We start from the raw sequence: 19,674 nt of genomic DNA, 5'->3' as shown, positions 1-19,674 counted from the left end.
ACATATGTAATTTCAAACGAAGTTTTTCAGTCTTGGTATTTCGAAGTGTCAAGTGCTTATAGCGAAATAAGGATTTAAAGTGGCTTTAAAAACAGTTAAGTTTTTGCCGGGGAGTGCGTTGTAATAAAAAAGGCATTAAAGAAGGAAGTGTAAGCTAGGTAAACATATGTTCCCCTTGTGCAGTTCCAAAATAAAACTGTTTTATGTGTTTTTTACATTCGAAAGGTATCCTGTTGATTTTCCGCTCTGATTTATGAACTTATGTATGTATTTATTACCTTAAAGCGTATTAAATTTTAGGACTTTGCCGTGTTGAGTGGGAAACTTAAATTATACCTTTCCCAAATGCAAATAATAGGGTTATAGTCCTTTTAATTGAAACGTGTATTTAATATATATTCAAATATCGGGTTAAAGTTATTCCAAATTCGTGAGCGGACAATCCAATCCGATTTTGTGGAAGAACCCGCTTGTATTGTCGGCGGATTGAACAAAGGAATGGATTGTTTGTCTTGCACAATAAATAACGAATTTCTTTTGAATTTCCAGCATGGCGAGCGGAGAGCGCCACTTCCTCTCCGCTCTTCCAGTGGCGCCGGGTGCATTTTCTCTTTGGGGTAAATTGCGGGAAATTATGGGAATTTCCCTGGCAGGCGGCCAGTCTATAAAAGCCAGCTGCTTTTGGCGCTCGCGTCACAAAGGCAGGCGGACTGCCGACGCGAAAGTTTCGAGCGGAACGGCTAACGGTGAACGGCGAACGGTGAACGGCGAACGACGAGTGACGAACGACGAACGGTTAACGGTCAAAAAGGACGAACGGCGAAAAGGACGAAAGTCGATTAGTAAACCGCCATTCCGGGCTGCCCGCCGATCCTTTATAACGGTTCGTTGGCGTACTCGCGCCTTGCATTTTTTTTCTCTTTCTTTTCCTGTGTCCTCCTCGTTTTTTGTTTTTTGTTTTGCCCGATTTACAGCGAGCAAAACCAAAAAGAGGAACAAAACAATAAAAACGAAAAACAAAAAACAAAAACACAAAAGTGACAAAGTACGCTTCACATTTGGATGAGCATCATCGACACATGAAACAAATAAGGACGCGCGCTTTTAGCATTTAGCATCCTTGTATCAATAGAACCCACCAAACCAAACCAAACCAAACCGAACCAATCCAAGCTAAACCAACCAAGCCAAACCATCGTAACCAAAACCAACCGAACCGAACCATCCTAGCCAAACCACCGGAAACCCATCCAATATCCATTCCCCAAAACTCCCTTTTCGATTCGGCGTGCACTCCACCCACTCCCACTCTCCACATGGCCAAGAAGCGATGGCTTTTTGGGTGCCAAGTACTACGCACAAGTAAACGTCATCATAACAAGTTTGCAAAATAATCAAGGGAAATCCGATATTTATATAAATGTGTAGCATTCCCTTTATGCAAACACGCTATGGGCAACTTTGTTAGACGCTGACACTTAAATTCTGTCTTAGCTGTTATTTTTAAACAGGTGGGGTCTTCTCCTCTTTTCTTTTTCCATTTTTCTTTATATAAATACACGGTTGAATTACTGGGGACGCGCTTAATCAAATGAGTTAAGATAGCTTTAAGCATAAGCAAAAGTTTTAAGTTTTAATATATACGGGTTATACCCGAACTCAAGTTACAATCCTTTCCACATTGATGATTATTTTTGGAAGAGAGTTTGTGTTGTGATGATGGAAAGCCACGAAATTTCTGGCGAAAGTTTAGAACTGAAAAATTCCTTCATGTAATCCCTAAAAATATTTTGCTGATAACCTTCAGAAGAAAATAAAAATTAAATTCCTCCAAAAACTATGTTTGAAATTCTCTTTAAAACGTGGTAAGCCAAAATTAGTTTTTAAGCTGGCGAATTCCATAGTTTACTATGCAGTAAATAAAAAAGGTATTAAAAAGGTATTTAGTTGACTGATAAAAATCTTTATTAAATCCTTATCAAAAAGAATACAAGCTTGTCAGAGAAAACAAAGTAGAAAAGAAAGGACATTGCCTTAATCCTTTTTTTTGTTACAAAATACAAAATAAGTTTACAAAAGACTTTGTCGGCGGAGATTACGAGCGAAGTGTTGCAACCTTTTAATTTGATTAAATTCCAATGTAAGAGAATACAATTAATTATCTTAGGAGTAATTAGAAAGGGCTGCAGACCCATGTTTCCTGAAAGTAAATTAAGCGATTAGGTTTTCGGTCACACAACTCTTTCAACACGTTAAATTTTGCGACATTTGAGCCTTGACTTTAATGGGAAACCCTAAGATATATGACTGTATTTCCTTACACTCCGCAAGGAGAGGCGTTTAAATGGTTTATTTTGACTTGCAAATGAAAAATGTAGTGATTTAAATTATTCATGGTCAGCGGATTAAGGCCGGGAGTTAAATCATTCCCTTTGGATGTATTGAATCGTTCGCTCCGCACGGAGAATCGTGCCTGTCCATTTAATTGTGGTCTCTGGTGACCAACGGTTGCCGGGGATTGTGGACTGGAGGATTGGGTATTGGGGGATTGGGGATTGAGGATGTGGCGATTGTCGAGTGGCGCTTCCTTTCGCTTCGATTCGATTCGATTCAATTCGATTTGTCGTAATGAAGCTAGTCCACGAGTGTCCCATGCAATAGTTAACATATTTTTATTGCCTGTTGTCGCCAAAGTGTTCCCCCCGCCGGATTCGCATTCGCATCCGTTTCCCCCCATCCTCTATCCTCCATCCCTTTATTCCCCATTCTCAATGCTCCCCATCCCCATTCCCATCTCCATTCTCTATTCTCCACTCTTCCCATCTATATCTACATATATAGCCATCCGCTATATACCCATCTGTATTCCCCCGGCAGTTTCGGTTTCAAGTGCCATTGGAGCTGAAGCTCCCTGGATTGCTCACTTGATGGAGGGCTGGCCGGGCCGGGCCGGGCCGATTCAATGTTTGCGCTCTTGCGTGGCCAACAAGTGTGGGTATTGGTACAGGGATTTGAATCGCTATTGGGAGGTCAAGAGCTGCTCCATTCGGTACGTGGACAGCGGACCAAGGGCTCTCGGACCGACCCCCGTCCCCCCGAATAAGTTGCTTACATCATTTTGGGGAGCAAACGGTTTTTATTTTTCGGGGGGGAGAAAGGCTTCCAAAAGTCATGTCCTGCAACACGGTGCGGTTAACAAATCCCGAGTAGTCAACGATGACGGGAACAGTTCGTAAATACGGATGAGATTTCGAGATGGAGCCGTCTCCATTGTACGTTGGGTTTATGTGCCCCAAAACTGTGGAGTGTTTTCAGAGAGTGGGAAACAACGAGCCAACGTTGTGGGTGCAAAGGTCAACACATTAAAAACAACATTAAAGCGATCCATAAACATTTTTATTACTTGTACTTTTTTTTAAAGCTTCTGTAACAGTTTTTGCTGCTGAACAGGATTTTTGGGGCTTAATACTCTTTGTTTAAGATTCCTTCCTTAAGTTCAGCAGAATCATGTAATTTAATTTAAAGAATGTTTTTAATGGTTGGTTTTAGAGATAATATTAATTTATGTGTGGTTGTGTTTTAATGTTTTTAGGGCATTCTTTAAGGTCCAATAGAAACCAGAATAAATTCTTTAGTTAAGTGCTGGACCTGCAGCTCTATTGTCCTTCGTCCTTAAGGCAAATCCCTGGCCAACATCCGGTGGGGAATGGCACTTAGCACTTGGGAGTGGCAGCCTCACAAGGGTCACGATCGCAATCAATCGTGGTTGGTCAAACTTTCGCCTCCCGAAACTTTTACTTTCCCCCCCACATACACTCTCTAATACATACACACACTCTCCCTCTAATACACACACGCACACACACACGCATGCGAGCACACTTGGTGTTTGGCAAAGTGATTCATTAAAGCAATTAGTCCCGAGTCCAGAGTTTGCAGTCCAGTGACCAAAAACCGCGGCTCGGGACAAACATTTAGCAACACTTCTCTTGCAAAAAGCAGCCGGCATTCCACGAGCGAACGAGAGACGACCACCTAATGCTCATTGAAATTTACGATTATGCTGCGAAATTATTAAACAATATGACCGCCAGAGGAGTCAGAGGAGCCAGAGGAGCCAGGCAACCGCCACCACCAGTCGAAACAGCCGAAACACCCGGAAAAACGGGAAAATCCGCGAAATCCAAAAAAACCGGAAAAGCTGAAAAAGCCGGAACGGCGAACGGCGAGAGCGTGAAAAGCCAATCCCCGGGCAATCAGCTGAGGGCTCTGCTCAACCGCACCCTGTCGAAGGTGGCCGGCGTCAATCCCGCCCGCCAGCTAATGATGCCCAACCTGCCCCTCTCCGCCTTGCTGCTCCAAACGCTCGAGGCGGCGGACATGGCCCACGGCCAGGACATCGATCATCCGACCCGTGGACCCACTGCCACCACGGATCCCACAGCGGTCGATGAGCTGCAGCTGAGCAGTACAGTGTTCCCTGGGAACGCCACCGGGATTGGTCCGTTGGCGGGTGGCGGAGAGGGGGGAACGGAGGCGTACCTGCCGGCGGGCAACCTCAGCGGTTTCATCGAATCCTCGACCACGGCGGTGATGAGCACACTGCCCACCAGCAGCATGGCCAGCTTTCAGGCCCAAACGGTGGCCACCTTCATCGCGGCCACCGGCACCAAGAATCGCCCAACGACCATCGTTGTCTACCCAACGGGTGAGTACCAAGAAAAGTCCTTTCAAATTTACCACACACTTCAAGGATAACAGCCATGTCCTGCTGCCTTGCTGCCTTGTATTTTGTTGGGGGAAATTGAAATTACAGGAAACAACATTTTGGGTAAATGTGTCTCTTCAAAAACAGCAAAAGGAAATGGAAAATTTGATGAGTTTATTTTACAAATACATAGATACTTTTAAATGATTTCTTCAAGAAGTGTAAGAACTATTTTATTTATTTATTTGGTTCTTGATTTTTTTCTATTTCCAGTTAGTTGATTTTATTATAGACTATTTTTATTATTATTACAAAATCTTTATTTACTTAAAATATATATAAATGTAATCTTTACATTAATCTTTATTAAACTATTGCAATAGAAAAGAAAATTCCCAAATTTTAAACATTCAAAATGTCTCCTTATTTTATCTTTCAATGTTTATTTGTTCGGATTTTCCATTTATTTTAGCAAATTGAAATTTCGAGCCCTTTGTTTTGAGTTGATTATGGTTTTTGTTTTGAGTGAGCGAGGGTTTTATTGTTAGAACCACGCACTTCAGGAAGTAATTGCTGTGCATAAGCTATGCATTTCATGAATTTTTGAATGTGTGAAATCAGAATAGCTTCCTGTTAATGCGCAGCTGGCTAATAAAAAATGCATAAGCGCCTCGCAACCTTTAAGTTGCCTTTAAACAGAGGGAGTGAAAGCCACCAAAGCGTTGATAAAAGATAAAATGTAATTTCTTAAACAGAAAAGCAACAGCGCAAGAAACTCGTAGCGCAATTTGCTGCGGATTCCATCATTTTATTGCGTAAGTTAGTATAATTGCCTTTTTTATGAGTTTTGTCAAATATCAAGATACGCAATTTTTCCACAACTTTTTTCTGTACGAGCCTAGAAGAAAGCTGAATGTCAAGATTTTTATTTATAAGGCATACAAACTTTTTAGTAAAAAATAAGTTACAAACAATATATATTTAATTGCAATTTAATCTGTAACTACAAAAATGGGAAATGTGGAATGGGATTGAATTAATTGGCATATTATATAAAATATAAATGTAAAATATGTTGGTCAAGAAAAACACCACAAAATATCTTGATAATTCTGTAACCGAATGGCTGACTTGGATCTCTAATTTACCTTTTAAGGATGCGCTATAAATTAAAATTTAAGCACATCCTCTTGCAGTTATTTCTTCCTTTTTTCCGCAGTGAAAATCCGGTATTCGTGGAAGGTGATACGTTTAATTAGCAAAAGCAAAACAATTAGCTCCCCAACGGTGTGTTTCTTACTTTGTCGCAACGCGTCCCTTAAACGAAAGGACTTCCGAACTGCCTTGAGTTAATTAGGGACTTTGCAGGATAAAGCTGGAGTCGCAGGTCCTGTCATCCTCAGTCTTCCCTCCCCCTTCCCTTTCGGAATACCACTCCCAATCCCCATTCCCATTCCCTTTTTCCATTCCGAATCCCATTCCCTTTCCCACTCTGAATTTCCATTCCCAATTCGCCGGTTCAGTAATCAAATCAGTGCAGTCAGTCAGCCATCGAGGTCGCGTGCCGGATCCTTTGGAGATCCCGGGAGGAACTGGTAACCAGGATCCAGGACCCCGGACCCCTTCCCAATTGGGAGGGTGCAGCCCTCCTCCTCCGTTCCAATTAGTTGCCTCGTTGCCGGCGTTAATTTGCATGAGCTGACAACCGAGTCCTCATTATCCGCATTGACTCCAATCTCCTTCGGCTGGCGCGTCAACTTATTTTTTATAGTTTCGGTGGCACGGCGAACGGGAAACTTTGCTTGGCTTTCGCCAAAGGCACAGGCCAATCCAAAAAGTTGCCCCCAAGAAACACACACACACAGCTTCGCACATTTTCCCTGCCCCCTCGGCAATTAGACAAGTCTAAGTCGCAGTAATTGCAAAGAGTCGCACTCGAATATAGCTGTTGATTGTTCGAGGCAAGTGTCGCCATCAGTTGAATGGAGTGGGTGAAGTGGGTTCTGGGGGAGATTGGGTGCCAAAAGGGGGGAGGCGCCAAAGGGGGGGTTGGTTGGGAAGGTTCTTGGGCCTCCGCAGCTGGCGCCAATGTCACATCGCCTCGAGCCGCTCACAAATTAGAGTCTTAAAGGCTGCACGGCAAACAAATAATATTAAATGCAGGCGGCAGCAGATCAGCGCGGGGTTCCCTCGTTACAAATTTCTTGTAGCATACTTTTTTTTAAATACAAATTGTATGTCATTTTTCAACCGAGCGGGGGAAACTTAGCATCCCATTGCCTCAACCCCATTGCGGATTTTCCCCAGCAAATACAGGAATCCCAAGAGTTCAAGTTTCGATGTGAAATACTTTATGAAAAACTTTGTAGTTTTCAAGCAAGCAAATGGTAACTTAAAATTTAAATGGGTTTTAAGGGATTTTACCTTCGGCTGAAACAGATTTCTGGAATTCGCCCAGGGGAGTGAAATCACCCGGATAATCCGGCTTCAGTTGATTTTAAAATCCCTTCTTCAAGTGAATCCGGCTTCTGTGACTCGAAGATATGACTTTCGGCTGGAATTCCATTGTCTGCGAACTCTGACACACTTCCGACTACATTCTTGTTTTTTTTTTGGGCTGTCGAGAAAGCGAAAAAAAAAAATGTTATATTAAAATTGATTTTAATTTTTTTTTTTTTTTTTTTTTGGTGTGGTGGTAGGCTGGCGTCTTTATTAAGCGAATGGCTTCTTTATCACACTCCCAAGGCTTCTGGGCCCCGTCGAAATTTGTCGACAACATTGTCGACTTTCCTGCTCATCTTATCTGCTCCGAAACCCCCAACCCCCCTTTTCTCCCCCTCCCCCTTTTTTCCCCCGCAAACATCTCATTTCCCCAATCCATACGACAATCAGATGTATCTGCACCATCGACATCCTCGGGGGGGCGGGGACATCAATGTCAGCGCCCTCAATGGCCTGTGGGCGTGGCACTCGAGTGCCGCCACCTCGTCAGTTCGACACAAGATACAACTTTTCGTCCATGCTGGCAAACACAAAAAAAAAAACACAAGAAAGAAAGCTAGCTTCGCCGAGCCGAAGTCTTTATACCCTTGCAGTCATCACAAAGTCGAGCAAATGCAAAATGCCTAAAGGCCAAACAACATTGAAGTAATGACTATTTTTCTATTTATTTTTCCATTTTTTCATAAAATGATATAGTGATATAGTCGTTATATAAAATCAATGAAACAAAATTACTTTAAAAGGCATGCCACTTAAAAACCTGATTAAAATTAGAAAAATTATTAGATGAGTTATGAAAAATTAATGTTTCTTTGCCCAAATAACAGACAAATTACCCCATTAAAAATTGATGGTTTTCCTAAAACTATTTAAAATGGCTAAAAAAAAACCCAGTTTTTTTGCAATATCTCAGGAAGTACTCATCCAAATGTGGAATGGCATACATTGTTGAATTCGTAATAAAATTCTGATTTCGATGATATAAACACCAAAAAAAGTTGAAATTTTGCCATTTTTCGCAAAAAATGACGATGTTACCCCTTATGAAAAATGCGAAAATTGGCCAAAAATCATTTTTCTTTAATCATCCAAAAAGTGATTGGGCTCGTTAACTGTGGTCATAAGGTGCTCAAAACAGTGTTTGGTTCCACTGTAAGTCACTAATTGGCCTTATTACAACCAAAAAACCACTCAAAATATAGTGTTTTCTACCGGAATTGTCAACTGATCTTTCCCAAATCAGTTTTTATGAACTTACTTAAGGATCAGTAAAATAACAATAAATTTTGCATTCGGTGGCATGAATTGCTGGGCTTTTCTAGTTTCCAAAACTATACTTTGTTTTGCTGTAAGTTGTTTCTTGCCCAAATAACAGACAAATTACCAATGGAAAAAGTTTTTTTTTTTGCCCAAAACTACAAAAAATGGCTTAAAAAAACCCCGTTTTTTTGCAATATCTGAGAAAGTACTCTCCCAAATGTGGAATGGCATACATCGTTGAATTCGTAATAAAATTCTGATTCCGATGATATAAACACCCAAAAAAGTTGAAATTTTGCCATTTTTCGCAAAAAATGACGATGTTACCCCTTATGAAAAATGCGAAAATTGGCCAAAAATCATTTTTTTTTAATCATCCAAAAAGTGATTGGGCTCGTTAACTGTGGTCATAAGGTGCTCAAAACAGTGTTTGGGTCCGCTGTAAGTCACTATTTGGTCTTATTACAACCGAAAAACCTCCTAAAATATATTGTTTTTTTTTTAACAAAGTGGTCAACTTATTTTTTCGAAATATATATCTCTATATATAATATTATATAATGGGGTCTAAGATGCTTCCTTCACTGCGTTGCAAGCTGCTGACTGAAACTAAAAAACCCCCTGCAAGGGTATGAAAACAGAAAAAAGAAAAAAGAAGGAAAACAAAGAGATTCGCAGAGGGGGAGGAAAAAAAAGGAGAAAAAAACTTGGCCATTACAATTTCGCCAACAAAAAGTGCGTAAATTCATCCGATAAAATGGTGTAACAGGAATGCGATGTCCTTCAGCTCCATTGATAAGTTAACAATGCATTCTACTTAGCGCGACACTCGATTTCGTGTTCCCTTCGCGATGGGAGTTCTCGTTTTTCATTCAGATAAGTCGAGGGATGCTTTTTTGCCTCCAACAATACTTCAGCATTTCCTTTTTTTTTTTGCTTGCCCCAAAACTTTATTTGGGTATCGGGTTTCTTGAATAGTTACTACATAAATTCGGAACCCATTCAAAGGGAGACTGGATTTAGCAATAGGGCGGCTGAACAAGTTCGATTACCCCACTTGAATTCAATAATCCATTTCTAAGCAAAGGCTTAAATTGCAATTCAAAGTTTCCGTTTCGATTATCCAAATTATATTTGTAAACAGATAGCACAACAGATTTCTCCTCTCGAAAGCAAACTTTATCATTCGGTGGGTGGAGTTCCGTCCTGAAATTCCACTTTCCGAGTGTTTTCCATATTGCGAGATGAATAATTGTACAAATTACCCGAATTTGAAATTCAAATTCTACTTCATTTGTTTTCCGAATGGAAATTCCCTTTATTTCCGCATTCCGCAAGCTTAAAAGCTAAAAACATTTATGTTGTTTTCGGAGTGTATACATTTCATTTGCACTAAAATTTAATTTTATAGAAATTATAATTTCCAATTGGTTGTTGAAAAGCAAAGTTATTTCATTTAATTTACATTTATTTTTGTGGTGAACTTATCTCGCTTTAAGTTACGATTTCGAAGGGGTTTGGCTGCAAGGATTGCTTTTCTTTTTGGAAACATTTCATTTTCACAAAAATAGTATTAGATTTAATTTCATTTACATCTAATCTTCTGGTGAGCTTATCTTGCCTAAGTTTACGATTTCGAATGGTTTTGGCGCTGGGGTTCTGCTAATCTTTTTGGAAATCTTCAAGGACTTTGGCAGGCATTCGAAATTACTTGTATTTAAGTTGGGAAACCGCAGGACCAAAACCACATGCTAATGGTCACTCCGAGTGCGTTAGCTTACGCCAGAGTCCCGTCAACAACAGGACAACAGGACAACAGCACGACAGGACACCACCGACTTTGACTTTGATCCGAGGAGCTAGCTGCAGCCAGTTCGAATCAAAGCGAAACTTTGGGGCGCCATTAAATGCAAACTATTCACTGATGGAAACCGACTACCGACTTCACCGACTACCGACTCCCATCTACCGAATACCGATTCCCAACTCTCGACTGAAAATGCCTGCGGACTCGAAAGTTGGCCCACTTGGACCGCCTCGAGTGGAACCGCAATCAAGCTCGAGTTGACTTTGATGGGAATATCTTCGAACTGGAGAAATCACTTTGCGCCACAATATATACTATATACCTACATACATATATCCCCCATATATATACGTATATATTTATCTGTTTGTATGGGCCGCACATTTGTGTGCTTGTGGTGGATCGGCTCTTTGTTTTGTGCCACCGATGCTCCTTTGTAGCGCATTCCACCGTCGACGTCAAATATGCAAACATTTAATTTCCATTCAAAGGGCGCGTCTGTCTGCTCGGGCAGAGGCATTATTTTTATTGTATTTATTGAATATTTCAGGCATCAAACGACGCCTGATGACTGGGCCTGAATGGCAGGAGCTCCTCCTTCTCCTTCGAGGCTCCTTCGAGGCTCCTTCTTCCTTCTTGCCGGCAAACTAAAGTCTCCCAACACTCCACGCCATCAATTTGTGTAAATTTGAACTGTCACTTTGAAGGCGTTAATTGGATTCAGTGGCGCTGGCTCTTCCCCTCCAGAAGAATGGAGCGGGGGAGGGGGGGTCCTTCGTCCCGAGTAAAGTAGACCCATCCAGAGAGCTGATAACGCGACAGCACACACTTCCCCAGTTGCGCCCCTGATCGAACTCGGATTTAATCGAATAATGTCGTCCTGACATCAAGTGCTCACTTTTGCCCCGACGCCGCGTTTATCCATCCAAGTTTAAAAAGCAAACTCGCAATGGGGGCAAACTGTATTGCTTTTTTCGGGGACAAACACAACCGCTTAACTGGAGCTCCGTTAAGTTCCGTTCAACTCAGTTCAGTTTGGTTTAGTTTAGCTGTTTGCTTATTGAACAGCGTTTTCAATTAGAATTTTACCTAAATATTTAATTTAACTTTGATGGTAATTCTCCATCGTTAAAAGTTCATTTTCCCAGCTGGGGAAACACTGAATTGGTTTTTTGGGGACAAACATTGTTGTTCTTTTTTAAAAGCGTTTTTAATACCTTTTTATTTTTATATTTAAAGCACTTATTTAAAAAAGGAGATTTCCTCACCTGCTTTAGGGGAAATATCTTCGCAAAACTGGGATTTAGTTTGCTTGATAAAACATGCTTTTTAAATAGAATTTAATAAAAATATTTACTCTTAACTTTTTAACATTAATGGCAATATTTTATGGTAACTTAAAAACTTAAGGGTTAGACTTTATTATTAAATGGTCCCATTTCCTTTCCTTTCCTTGCAGACGCACTTGAAAATTAATTATTTCCACACCATTTACAATTAAAAATCGCCTACCAAACAGTAAATCCACTTCCAAATTGGCTTTTAACGAATATGTCCACTCACGTGAGGCATTAAATCGTATTTGCCTTTAATAATTAACCCCTTAACAACCTTGTTGCTTTACCTTTGCACAAACGAAACACGGATTCCTCAAATGAAATTTATTAGAGCATTTCATTTTCGCTTTGCCTTTGGCTTGTTGCTTTTATGCTACTTTTTCGACAAACAAAAATTTGGGCCATGGATTTTGTGACTTAGATTAGAGAGCATCCGTTTTGCAAGGCCGTTGGAGAAGGGGGGATGAGGAAGTGGGTGGCGGTGACTTATGAGTGGTTGGGGATGCCAAATGAGGTCGTGGGGCCACAGGATGATGGCATTGCTGTCACTTGTGGGGAAGTTCACCAGGTTGATCGCCACCGCAGATCCTAATAAGATATGTAAAACGAAAGAGTCGCTCGTTGAGGGTTAAACTTTTACTTTTACTTAAAAACTCTCTTTATATTTAACCATTTTAAAATGGTATTTTATGTGTATTTTTTTAATTTTATCATAGAATATTAACAATATTATCTTTTTAAGATTTGCAGATGTGGAACTAAGATCTTGAGTTTAACAGCATTTAAATATAGGAGTTTTTTTAGTGTAATTATTTTTAGATGTCATAGAAAATTCAAATTGCTTGATTTATTTCGCTTTATATATATTATTTTTAATGCTTTATTCTTTTGAGTCTCCAAATCCAGAAAATAACCCTTTATTTGCTTTAAATTCGGTCTTAAGGATTACAGTTCCTCAAACTAATGAAGCATCCTGTGACACGGAAAACATTTTAAGGAAAGGAACGTGTTCAAACAAGGTTTGTTCATGTTGCTAGCATAAATGTTTTCTTTGCTAATTATTCTTAATGGAAAAGACGCTAAGGGGGTTAAGCTAAACAGTGGCAGATGCAGATTCGCCTCGACTTGGTTTATGACTGTGAGCCGAAATTAAACAGCCAGACGGGCGAATCGTTAACGGGGGAAAATGCAAATGGCGCTGGTGGAATGCGCCCCAAAAGCCGTTCGGCATACAACCAACCCACCAGCCAACCCACCAGTCAACCCACCGACCCACCAAACCCCCTTTATCCTTCGAAGGCAGCCGCTTCAATATAATTTCGAGCCCTCATGCCCATTCCCATTCGGGGATCCCAATTCCCATTCCCATTCCCCAAAACAGTCTGCGCAGATAAATGTTGCCTACTTTCGGGCGAATTTGAGGCCATGCAAATGAACCGGAGATGAGTTTCGGAATTATGAGTTTGCGTTGCCCATAAAACCACCCATTAAACCACTCACCATCATCGCATTCCGCATTCTCCCCACTCAACACTCCACATTCAACGAACTCAACACTCCGCAGTCGGCAGACGGCACTCAGTTATTGTGATAAAATAAACATATAAATAAATAATCTTGGGCTTGGGTGATGGCATTTCTGCGGCTGACCACAGCAATTAGGCAAATATGTTGCCCAGCCCCGATTTTTTTTTTTTTTTTTTGGTTGGTTGGTTGGTTGGGCCGTTGACAGGCCAGAGAGTCGGGCGATTAACATTCGTGCATCATTTGGCAAGGACGTTTTCAGTGGGGCTGGCTGGTTGGTGGGTTTTCGGTGGGTGGTTGGGCGGCTCAAAATGAGGTGGGACAAGGTCACAGCTGAAAAGCTGAGGAGGCAGCGGGTTCGGTGGGGTCAGCAATGAGTACGGTTCGCCCGACGTTGAGTGAGATTAAGTGGACTAGGATGCCTTCGTCCTCCGTTCGCCGACGCCGGTGGAAGCAGGAAATTCCCAATAAATTTCGGGTCAAAATATTTGCCAAGAGATGGGCCAGGTGAGATAGAGCCAGCCAGGTACGCTGATGCCAGCAAAAAAAGGAGCAAAACGACCGAATAGCAAAGGTCGTGTTCTACATGACGACTTAAATGTAGATAAAAAGGATAGCCGAAGCCTCTACAATTTAAAAAAGGATTAACGTTCAGCATACTGCTTATATTTGCAGATCCTTTTTGCGACTGGAATCTAATTGGTTTGAATTTTGTATGAGATGTGAACTAAATTCACTTATTCGCTTTGGAAAAACTAATTAAAGGTGGTTAATTGACAAAATGGCAAGGCCACAATTTTTAAGTCAAACGACCTTTTAATATCCTACAATTTAAGCTTTTAATTAAATGGAAAGTTGAAAATAATTGGTATTAATATAATATTAGTTATTTAAGCGTTTTTTACTTGATAAAACCTACAGTCAAACTTTGATAAATAAATCAACAACAATATTGTTAAACCCTACACTAATGATATAAATGATATGATATGACATGATATAATTTTTAGATTAACCAATAGGGACAAGACTATAAAGCTGATGCTCTCTAAAATAAATATCCTTTAAGGCTACTTTGCAATTTCGGCTAATTATTCGTGCAATTTGTCGTTCCAGTTTCACCCGAGTCGATCGTCATACCGATCGTGTCGTGCATCTTCGGCTTCCCGATCCTGGCGCTGATCGTGATCTGCTGCCTGCGGAGGAGGGCCAAGCTGGCCAGGGAGCGGGACAGGAGGCGCAACTACGACATGCAGGACCATGCCGTCAGCCTGGTCAGATTTAGTCCAATACATAGGCTTAGTGAGTTTGGGTGTCGTGTATATCTGTGTGTTCAAACGTTTCCTTCTTTCTGCTCTCTTTATCGACTCTAATTGGTTTGCAGCCACTGGCAGATCGAAGGACTGTCGATTGCATCCCTACTTGCATTTTTTCAGTATAGTCATCACTGCCTCAAAAAACCCACCCACTCACAAGCCCACCTTCCTCGAAAATCACTGTATGCTCCCCTTGGCTTTTTCCTCATTGATATCCATACCGCTTTCCCTCCACATTCCCCCGCTTTCCCTTTCACTTTCCCCTTAATCTGTGCCGTGTCGTAGTCATTAATACACCTGTCGACCATTGTTCTGCCTGCCTGCATAAAAGGATGTTAACATCCACAAAAAGATGGCCAAGAGTCCGGCGCACCATCAATATCATAATCATTGTTTTTCGAGTGGCCCGCATGTCCGAGAAGGACCTCGTCCTTTGCCTGAGCAACTGAATTGCCATTGCCATTGTCAGTGGGCAGTCAGCAGTCAGCAGTGTCCAGTGGCCAGTGGCCAGTGGCCAGTGGCCAGTGCAGAGTGAATACCAAAAATAATCCACCGAAGCTGATTTCGAGCACCCGGTTGCATTAGCAGACCAAAGGAAACACTTAGAGAAACCAAAAACTTTTGGAGTGTTCTGGAATTAGAAAATCAAACCTCCTTAAACTAATATTCCCTTTTAAATAAACAGTTTCTAAGTTCAAAAAGTTGTCCTTCATTTAATAAAATGATTGCACTTTTATTATTTTGACTAAGATCAGGAAAAGCCAATATTTTAATGCATAAATAAAAATTTCTTAAAAATTATTTCGTATGTCTGATATAATTGAAAATTTTGAACCATTATCACTAACCACTTTGCAAGTCATTTGTCTCAAAAAAAAAAAAGTGATTTCTTTTTTTAGAATGTCATCAACAAAGCTGATAAAAAATATATGTGTGTACATATTGCAGAGAGTACGAAAAATGATAGCCAAAAAATATGTCAGTCCGGTTGTATCAGCTTTACGAAGGTTTTTATTTTGGTTTCTTTGGTGCACAATATTTTCCATAAAAAGCATTTTTTCGATTCATTGCATTTTTCATGTTTGATGTTGTATGTATTCAGAACGGATTTAAAGGGGAGTACAAATTCAGGTCACCCACTCCTCGTGTTTAAAACTGTCGAATGAATTTAAGTCCTTAGAGGAAAAGATTTAATTTTACAATATGAGTCACATATGCCCACCGCCTTCCAAAGTTAAGTTCAAAGAAAAGCGAAACTTTTAAAAGGCTCTAAGTCTTAGGCTTCTCGAATCGGTTTAACGATTCCAAGAGATATTTCCCATTCAGATATACTCGTAGTCCTTCTTGGGACAGCAAACAGTTTCAATTTAAAATTCCGGAAGGCGTGCTTCCACCAAAAGGATTGAAGGAATGCAAACAACAGGGAACGTGAGCTGGGTGAAAGGAGAACACCTTCACTGGGAGAAAGTAAGGCACCAACACACACACACATGGGCATTTATTTGTGTGTGTGTCTGAACTGCTTTACAAGTGTCAAACGAGAAGAGAGAAAGAGAGAGAGAGAGAGAGCTCTGCCTGCATTTGAATTTGCATAGCATACCTTTGGGCGCTCGCAGCCCTCTTTTCATATCACAAAATCAAGTGGGCGGAGCAGGGGGGAAGGAGAAAGGGGAAGGGGGAACGGGGGGACAGGTGCATGAAAACAAAAACAAAACATAAGGGGAGCTAGAACCCCGCTATTTTAAAATTGCCAACTTGCCAGCACACCCCCATCACAACCAACCTTTTCCCCCACCTTCACCTCTACCCCTTTTGGAGCTGCCACGCCCACAAAAACCCGACTGTCGTGTGAGAATTTCCATGCTTTATGCACGCACGAACACGCAGAAGCATTTTTATAACTGTAAATTTCATATTCAGAACGCAAGGAGACGGGCAAAACAAGCGAAACTGCCACTTTACATCCCATGGAGAGGCTCTCCGAAAAAAAACGCCGGCCAATTCAGCCCTTTTCATTAAAATTGTACGAAACAAATGCAGTCACATTTTCAAAATGCTTTACTTTATATGAGTTTATTTCTGCAATTTATTTAAATCACACAGGCTTCTAGTCGGAATCCTTTTTGGCGAGCACTGAAAGGAATCCTTTGTTCACTTCACGAGGTGAATTTGTTTAGAGAACATTCAAATATTTTTCTTCAATATAAAAGTAAATTAATTCCAGCAGTTAAGTAGCTTTGTTCGAAAGTTGGTTATTTTCTGCTCAGGAGTAAAAATAATTAGCTCATAATAATCTCAAGTCGTTGTGCTAAAACTCAAGTAAAAACGAAACTGTGCTTGTAAAACCCTTTTTAAATTTTATGCATAATATTTTCTTGAAATGTTTGGCTAGCAGTGTGAATTGGCAACATACATGGGGTAACCTTTTGTTCGCGGTGCATCTCCTCAGCGATGATGATGATCAAGGTAGAGTTGACGAGGTCGTCAGAAGCACAGGTCGTCCAAAAACAAGAAAACAGCGGTAACCGCAAACTACGCTTGTTTTCGGTTCTTGGCCCCAAAACAACACATATTTACCGCACGCCCTCCAGTGGAGCATTCGTTTTTTTCGTTTTTTTTTTTTTTTTTTGGCACACATTTTTGCAAAACAATTACACGTCACCGCAGAAGCCTCCGCCTTTTGTTCCCTCAAAACTTCTCCTCTCCACTCGGCTTGCACACAGCATTTTTGCCAGCCGACTCGTATTTGCACTTCTTTACAGCTCAATAAACTTTTCAGGGCTGAAAATAAAATGAGTTAATGTAAATCCATTTGCCTGCCCACCGCAAAAAGTTAAACAAAATGCATTTCCCATTTCCTCCCCCAAATTAAGAGCGAAAAGCACTGCTTGCATAAGGATAAACACATTTTATTGAAAAGAAATATTTATTTTGCGATTCCCCCCTAGTTGCGCTTTTATTTTACATTTTATTTGCATGGCAAGCCACACACATGAGTAGATTTTCCCATTTTCTATATTTCATAGCAAGCACACTATGGTATTAAAGTGTAAATGAATTTATTAATATTTCTGCTTGTGTAGGGAAGGATTTCCCCACTGAAACTGAGTTTAATTTTGACAAATATCAGCTAAAATATGAGATAAAAGCAGCGCTTTTCTAGCTTGGCACTGATATATTTTCGAAGCTTTTGTCATCCAAGACATCAGATGCGATGCCAGTAAATCACTTTTTACACCACGATGACTAAGTTGATTGCGTGACACCTGCACATCCTTCACACATTTGAGTTCATTCCCTGCGACATCATCCGCATCCCAGTCAAGTCCTCCACTCACGTTTCGCTTCGCTTTTCGATTCTGGATAAGAACGATTGACTAAAATAGACACTTGTTTCCAATGCATTCACGAAAACTTTCACAGATTACCGATCGTCGCGAGCTATCAGTCTACGTCCTGAACGAAGTCTAAGCCAGGGCTTCACCTCCCTGGAGCTGGACACTGTGCTGGAGGAGCGATGCAGCGACGTGGAGCAGACCCAGACGGAGATGTTCAATCCGGAGTCGCCGATGGACACCGCCTCCTACAAGATGTCCTTCTCCTCGAGCTAACAGTTAGCCAAGCAGCAGCCGGAGCACCCTGCTCCGCCGGCCACCAATGAGTTGGCTTCAGCTGAGCAGCAAACCGATTCTCAGGAGCCGACGAAGGTTCCTCCGGTGGCCAAACCATCGCAGCTTCTGCCTCCACAGCCTCAGCTCCGTAAGACGGCGAGTGTGAGGGATGATCCGGCCGCCAAGCGCAGGAGTCGCCTCCAGGAGATTCGGGCTGCCAGTAGCGGAGGAGGAGGAGGAGAAGGAGCCGCCGCCGCCGCCTTTACCAAAAGGGAATCCAAACGGGACCGTCGGCGAGGTGCTGCAGCAGGATCGAGTAGTGCATCCGGAGGAGGTTCCCCTGCCATGCGGAAATCGCACTCCTTGGACGCCGCCGAGAGCTACTCGCTGGCCAGCATCCAGGCTCCACTCTGGGTAACTCTCACCAACGCCCGCACCATCGACGAACTGGCTCAGCAGAAGATGTGAACTCCATCCCCAGCTGCATCCACATCTGCAACAGCAACTCCATCTCCATCTCCATCTGCAACTGCATCCTTTAGTCCAATATCCATCGCTCGCTTAGCACAAATCCCACAGAATCCCCACCCCGCCCACATAGGAAACCTGTAAATGTTTAGATGGAAATTCGAATTAATGTGTAACGCAAAAGAGCTACTTGCATCATTAACCAAAGCTAATGATTTAATAAAGTTTAAAAGACCAACAGAAATAGTAAGAACCAGGAAAATATTAATAAATTTTAAAAATCAAATTTAAACAAATATAAGTGCTTTTGACTGGATGGGGAATAACTTAAAATAAATTTATCTTTGGTTTTTGGTTATGGTTATGAAAATGAAAATGATTTTTAGGTAAAATACAGCTTTTAGCCTAATATAGACACTCTTGATTATAATGGACAGAAAAAAGATTTATCCACATGGAAAACAAGTTGATTTGTTTTCCCAGTTTACTTACTGCCTTATAATTAAGCAATGGTAGCATAGCATTTATGTTGATTTATCAACAATTAAATTATAGAATGAATCGAAAATGTACAAAATATAATTCAAGTAATTACCAAAATAGGCAAATAGATTTTTAATACCATCAGTTTGCACCCGTAGAAATATGAAAAATAATTTATGATTCAGAATAATAAGAAAACAATAATGTTCATCATCGGTGAGACTTGAACCCTAAACCTTCTGCTCGATGGGCTAACACACTCCCTGTCGGCCACAGTCGGAAAAATCATTCTGCTGCTATAAATAAATGTGTGGGATAGGTCGTGACTGAAAATGTGTTATCACTGCGCATGTTTAGTTTTCATTTTCTATTTTTTTTTTACATAAAATTCTCAACCAGTTCTAGCAGCGGGCACACCAAGGGGTTAAAGCCGAGCACTGGAACATTAAGACTATACTTCACAGGATCATTTCTGTAGTCAGTCTTCACATACTTTCACACTAGCTGAAAGCCAAGTGCACCCGCGTTGATGAGTTGGATCGTTCTATCCGGCAGCGTGAGGATTTGTCCAGCTCTACTTTGTGGTGCATTGCATCACTTAAGAGCTTGGGCTTCGATGATCGCTCGGTTTGAACGGGTAGAGCGAATTCTGAGTGGT

The 19,674-nt window shown here is 41.2% G+C and overlaps 1 protein-coding gene and 1 non-coding gene across 2 annotated transcripts; both read left to right on the top strand.

Annotated features, from left to right (window-relative positions):
* Window positions 1-713: 713 nt before the first annotated feature.
* LOC108095620 lies at window positions 714-18,785 on the top strand. The gene is given in 4 exon segments (XM_017196786.1): window positions 714-883; window positions 4,003-4,708; window positions 14,255-14,440; window positions 17,878-18,785. Coding segments are annotated over 3 exon segments (1,512 nt in total). The 5' UTR covers window positions 714-883; window positions 4,003-4,038; the 3' UTR covers window positions 18,534-18,785.
* Window positions 18,786-19,463: 678 nt separating this feature from the next.
* Window positions 19,464-19,674, top strand: LOC122319792. The gene has a single exon (XR_006245331.1). It is a non-coding gene; the product is annotated as a small nucleolar RNA U3 (small nucleolar RNA).

The sequence above is a fragment of the Drosophila ficusphila genome, unplaced genomic scaffold (assembly GCF_018152265.1).
Source record: "Drosophila ficusphila isolate 14025-0441.05 unplaced genomic scaffold, ASM1815226v1 contig_198, whole genome shotgun sequence".
Lineage (NCBI taxonomy): Eukaryota > Metazoa > Arthropoda > Insecta > Diptera > Drosophilidae > Drosophila > Drosophila ficusphila.
This window is presented reverse-complemented; position numbering and strand designations above follow the sequence as displayed.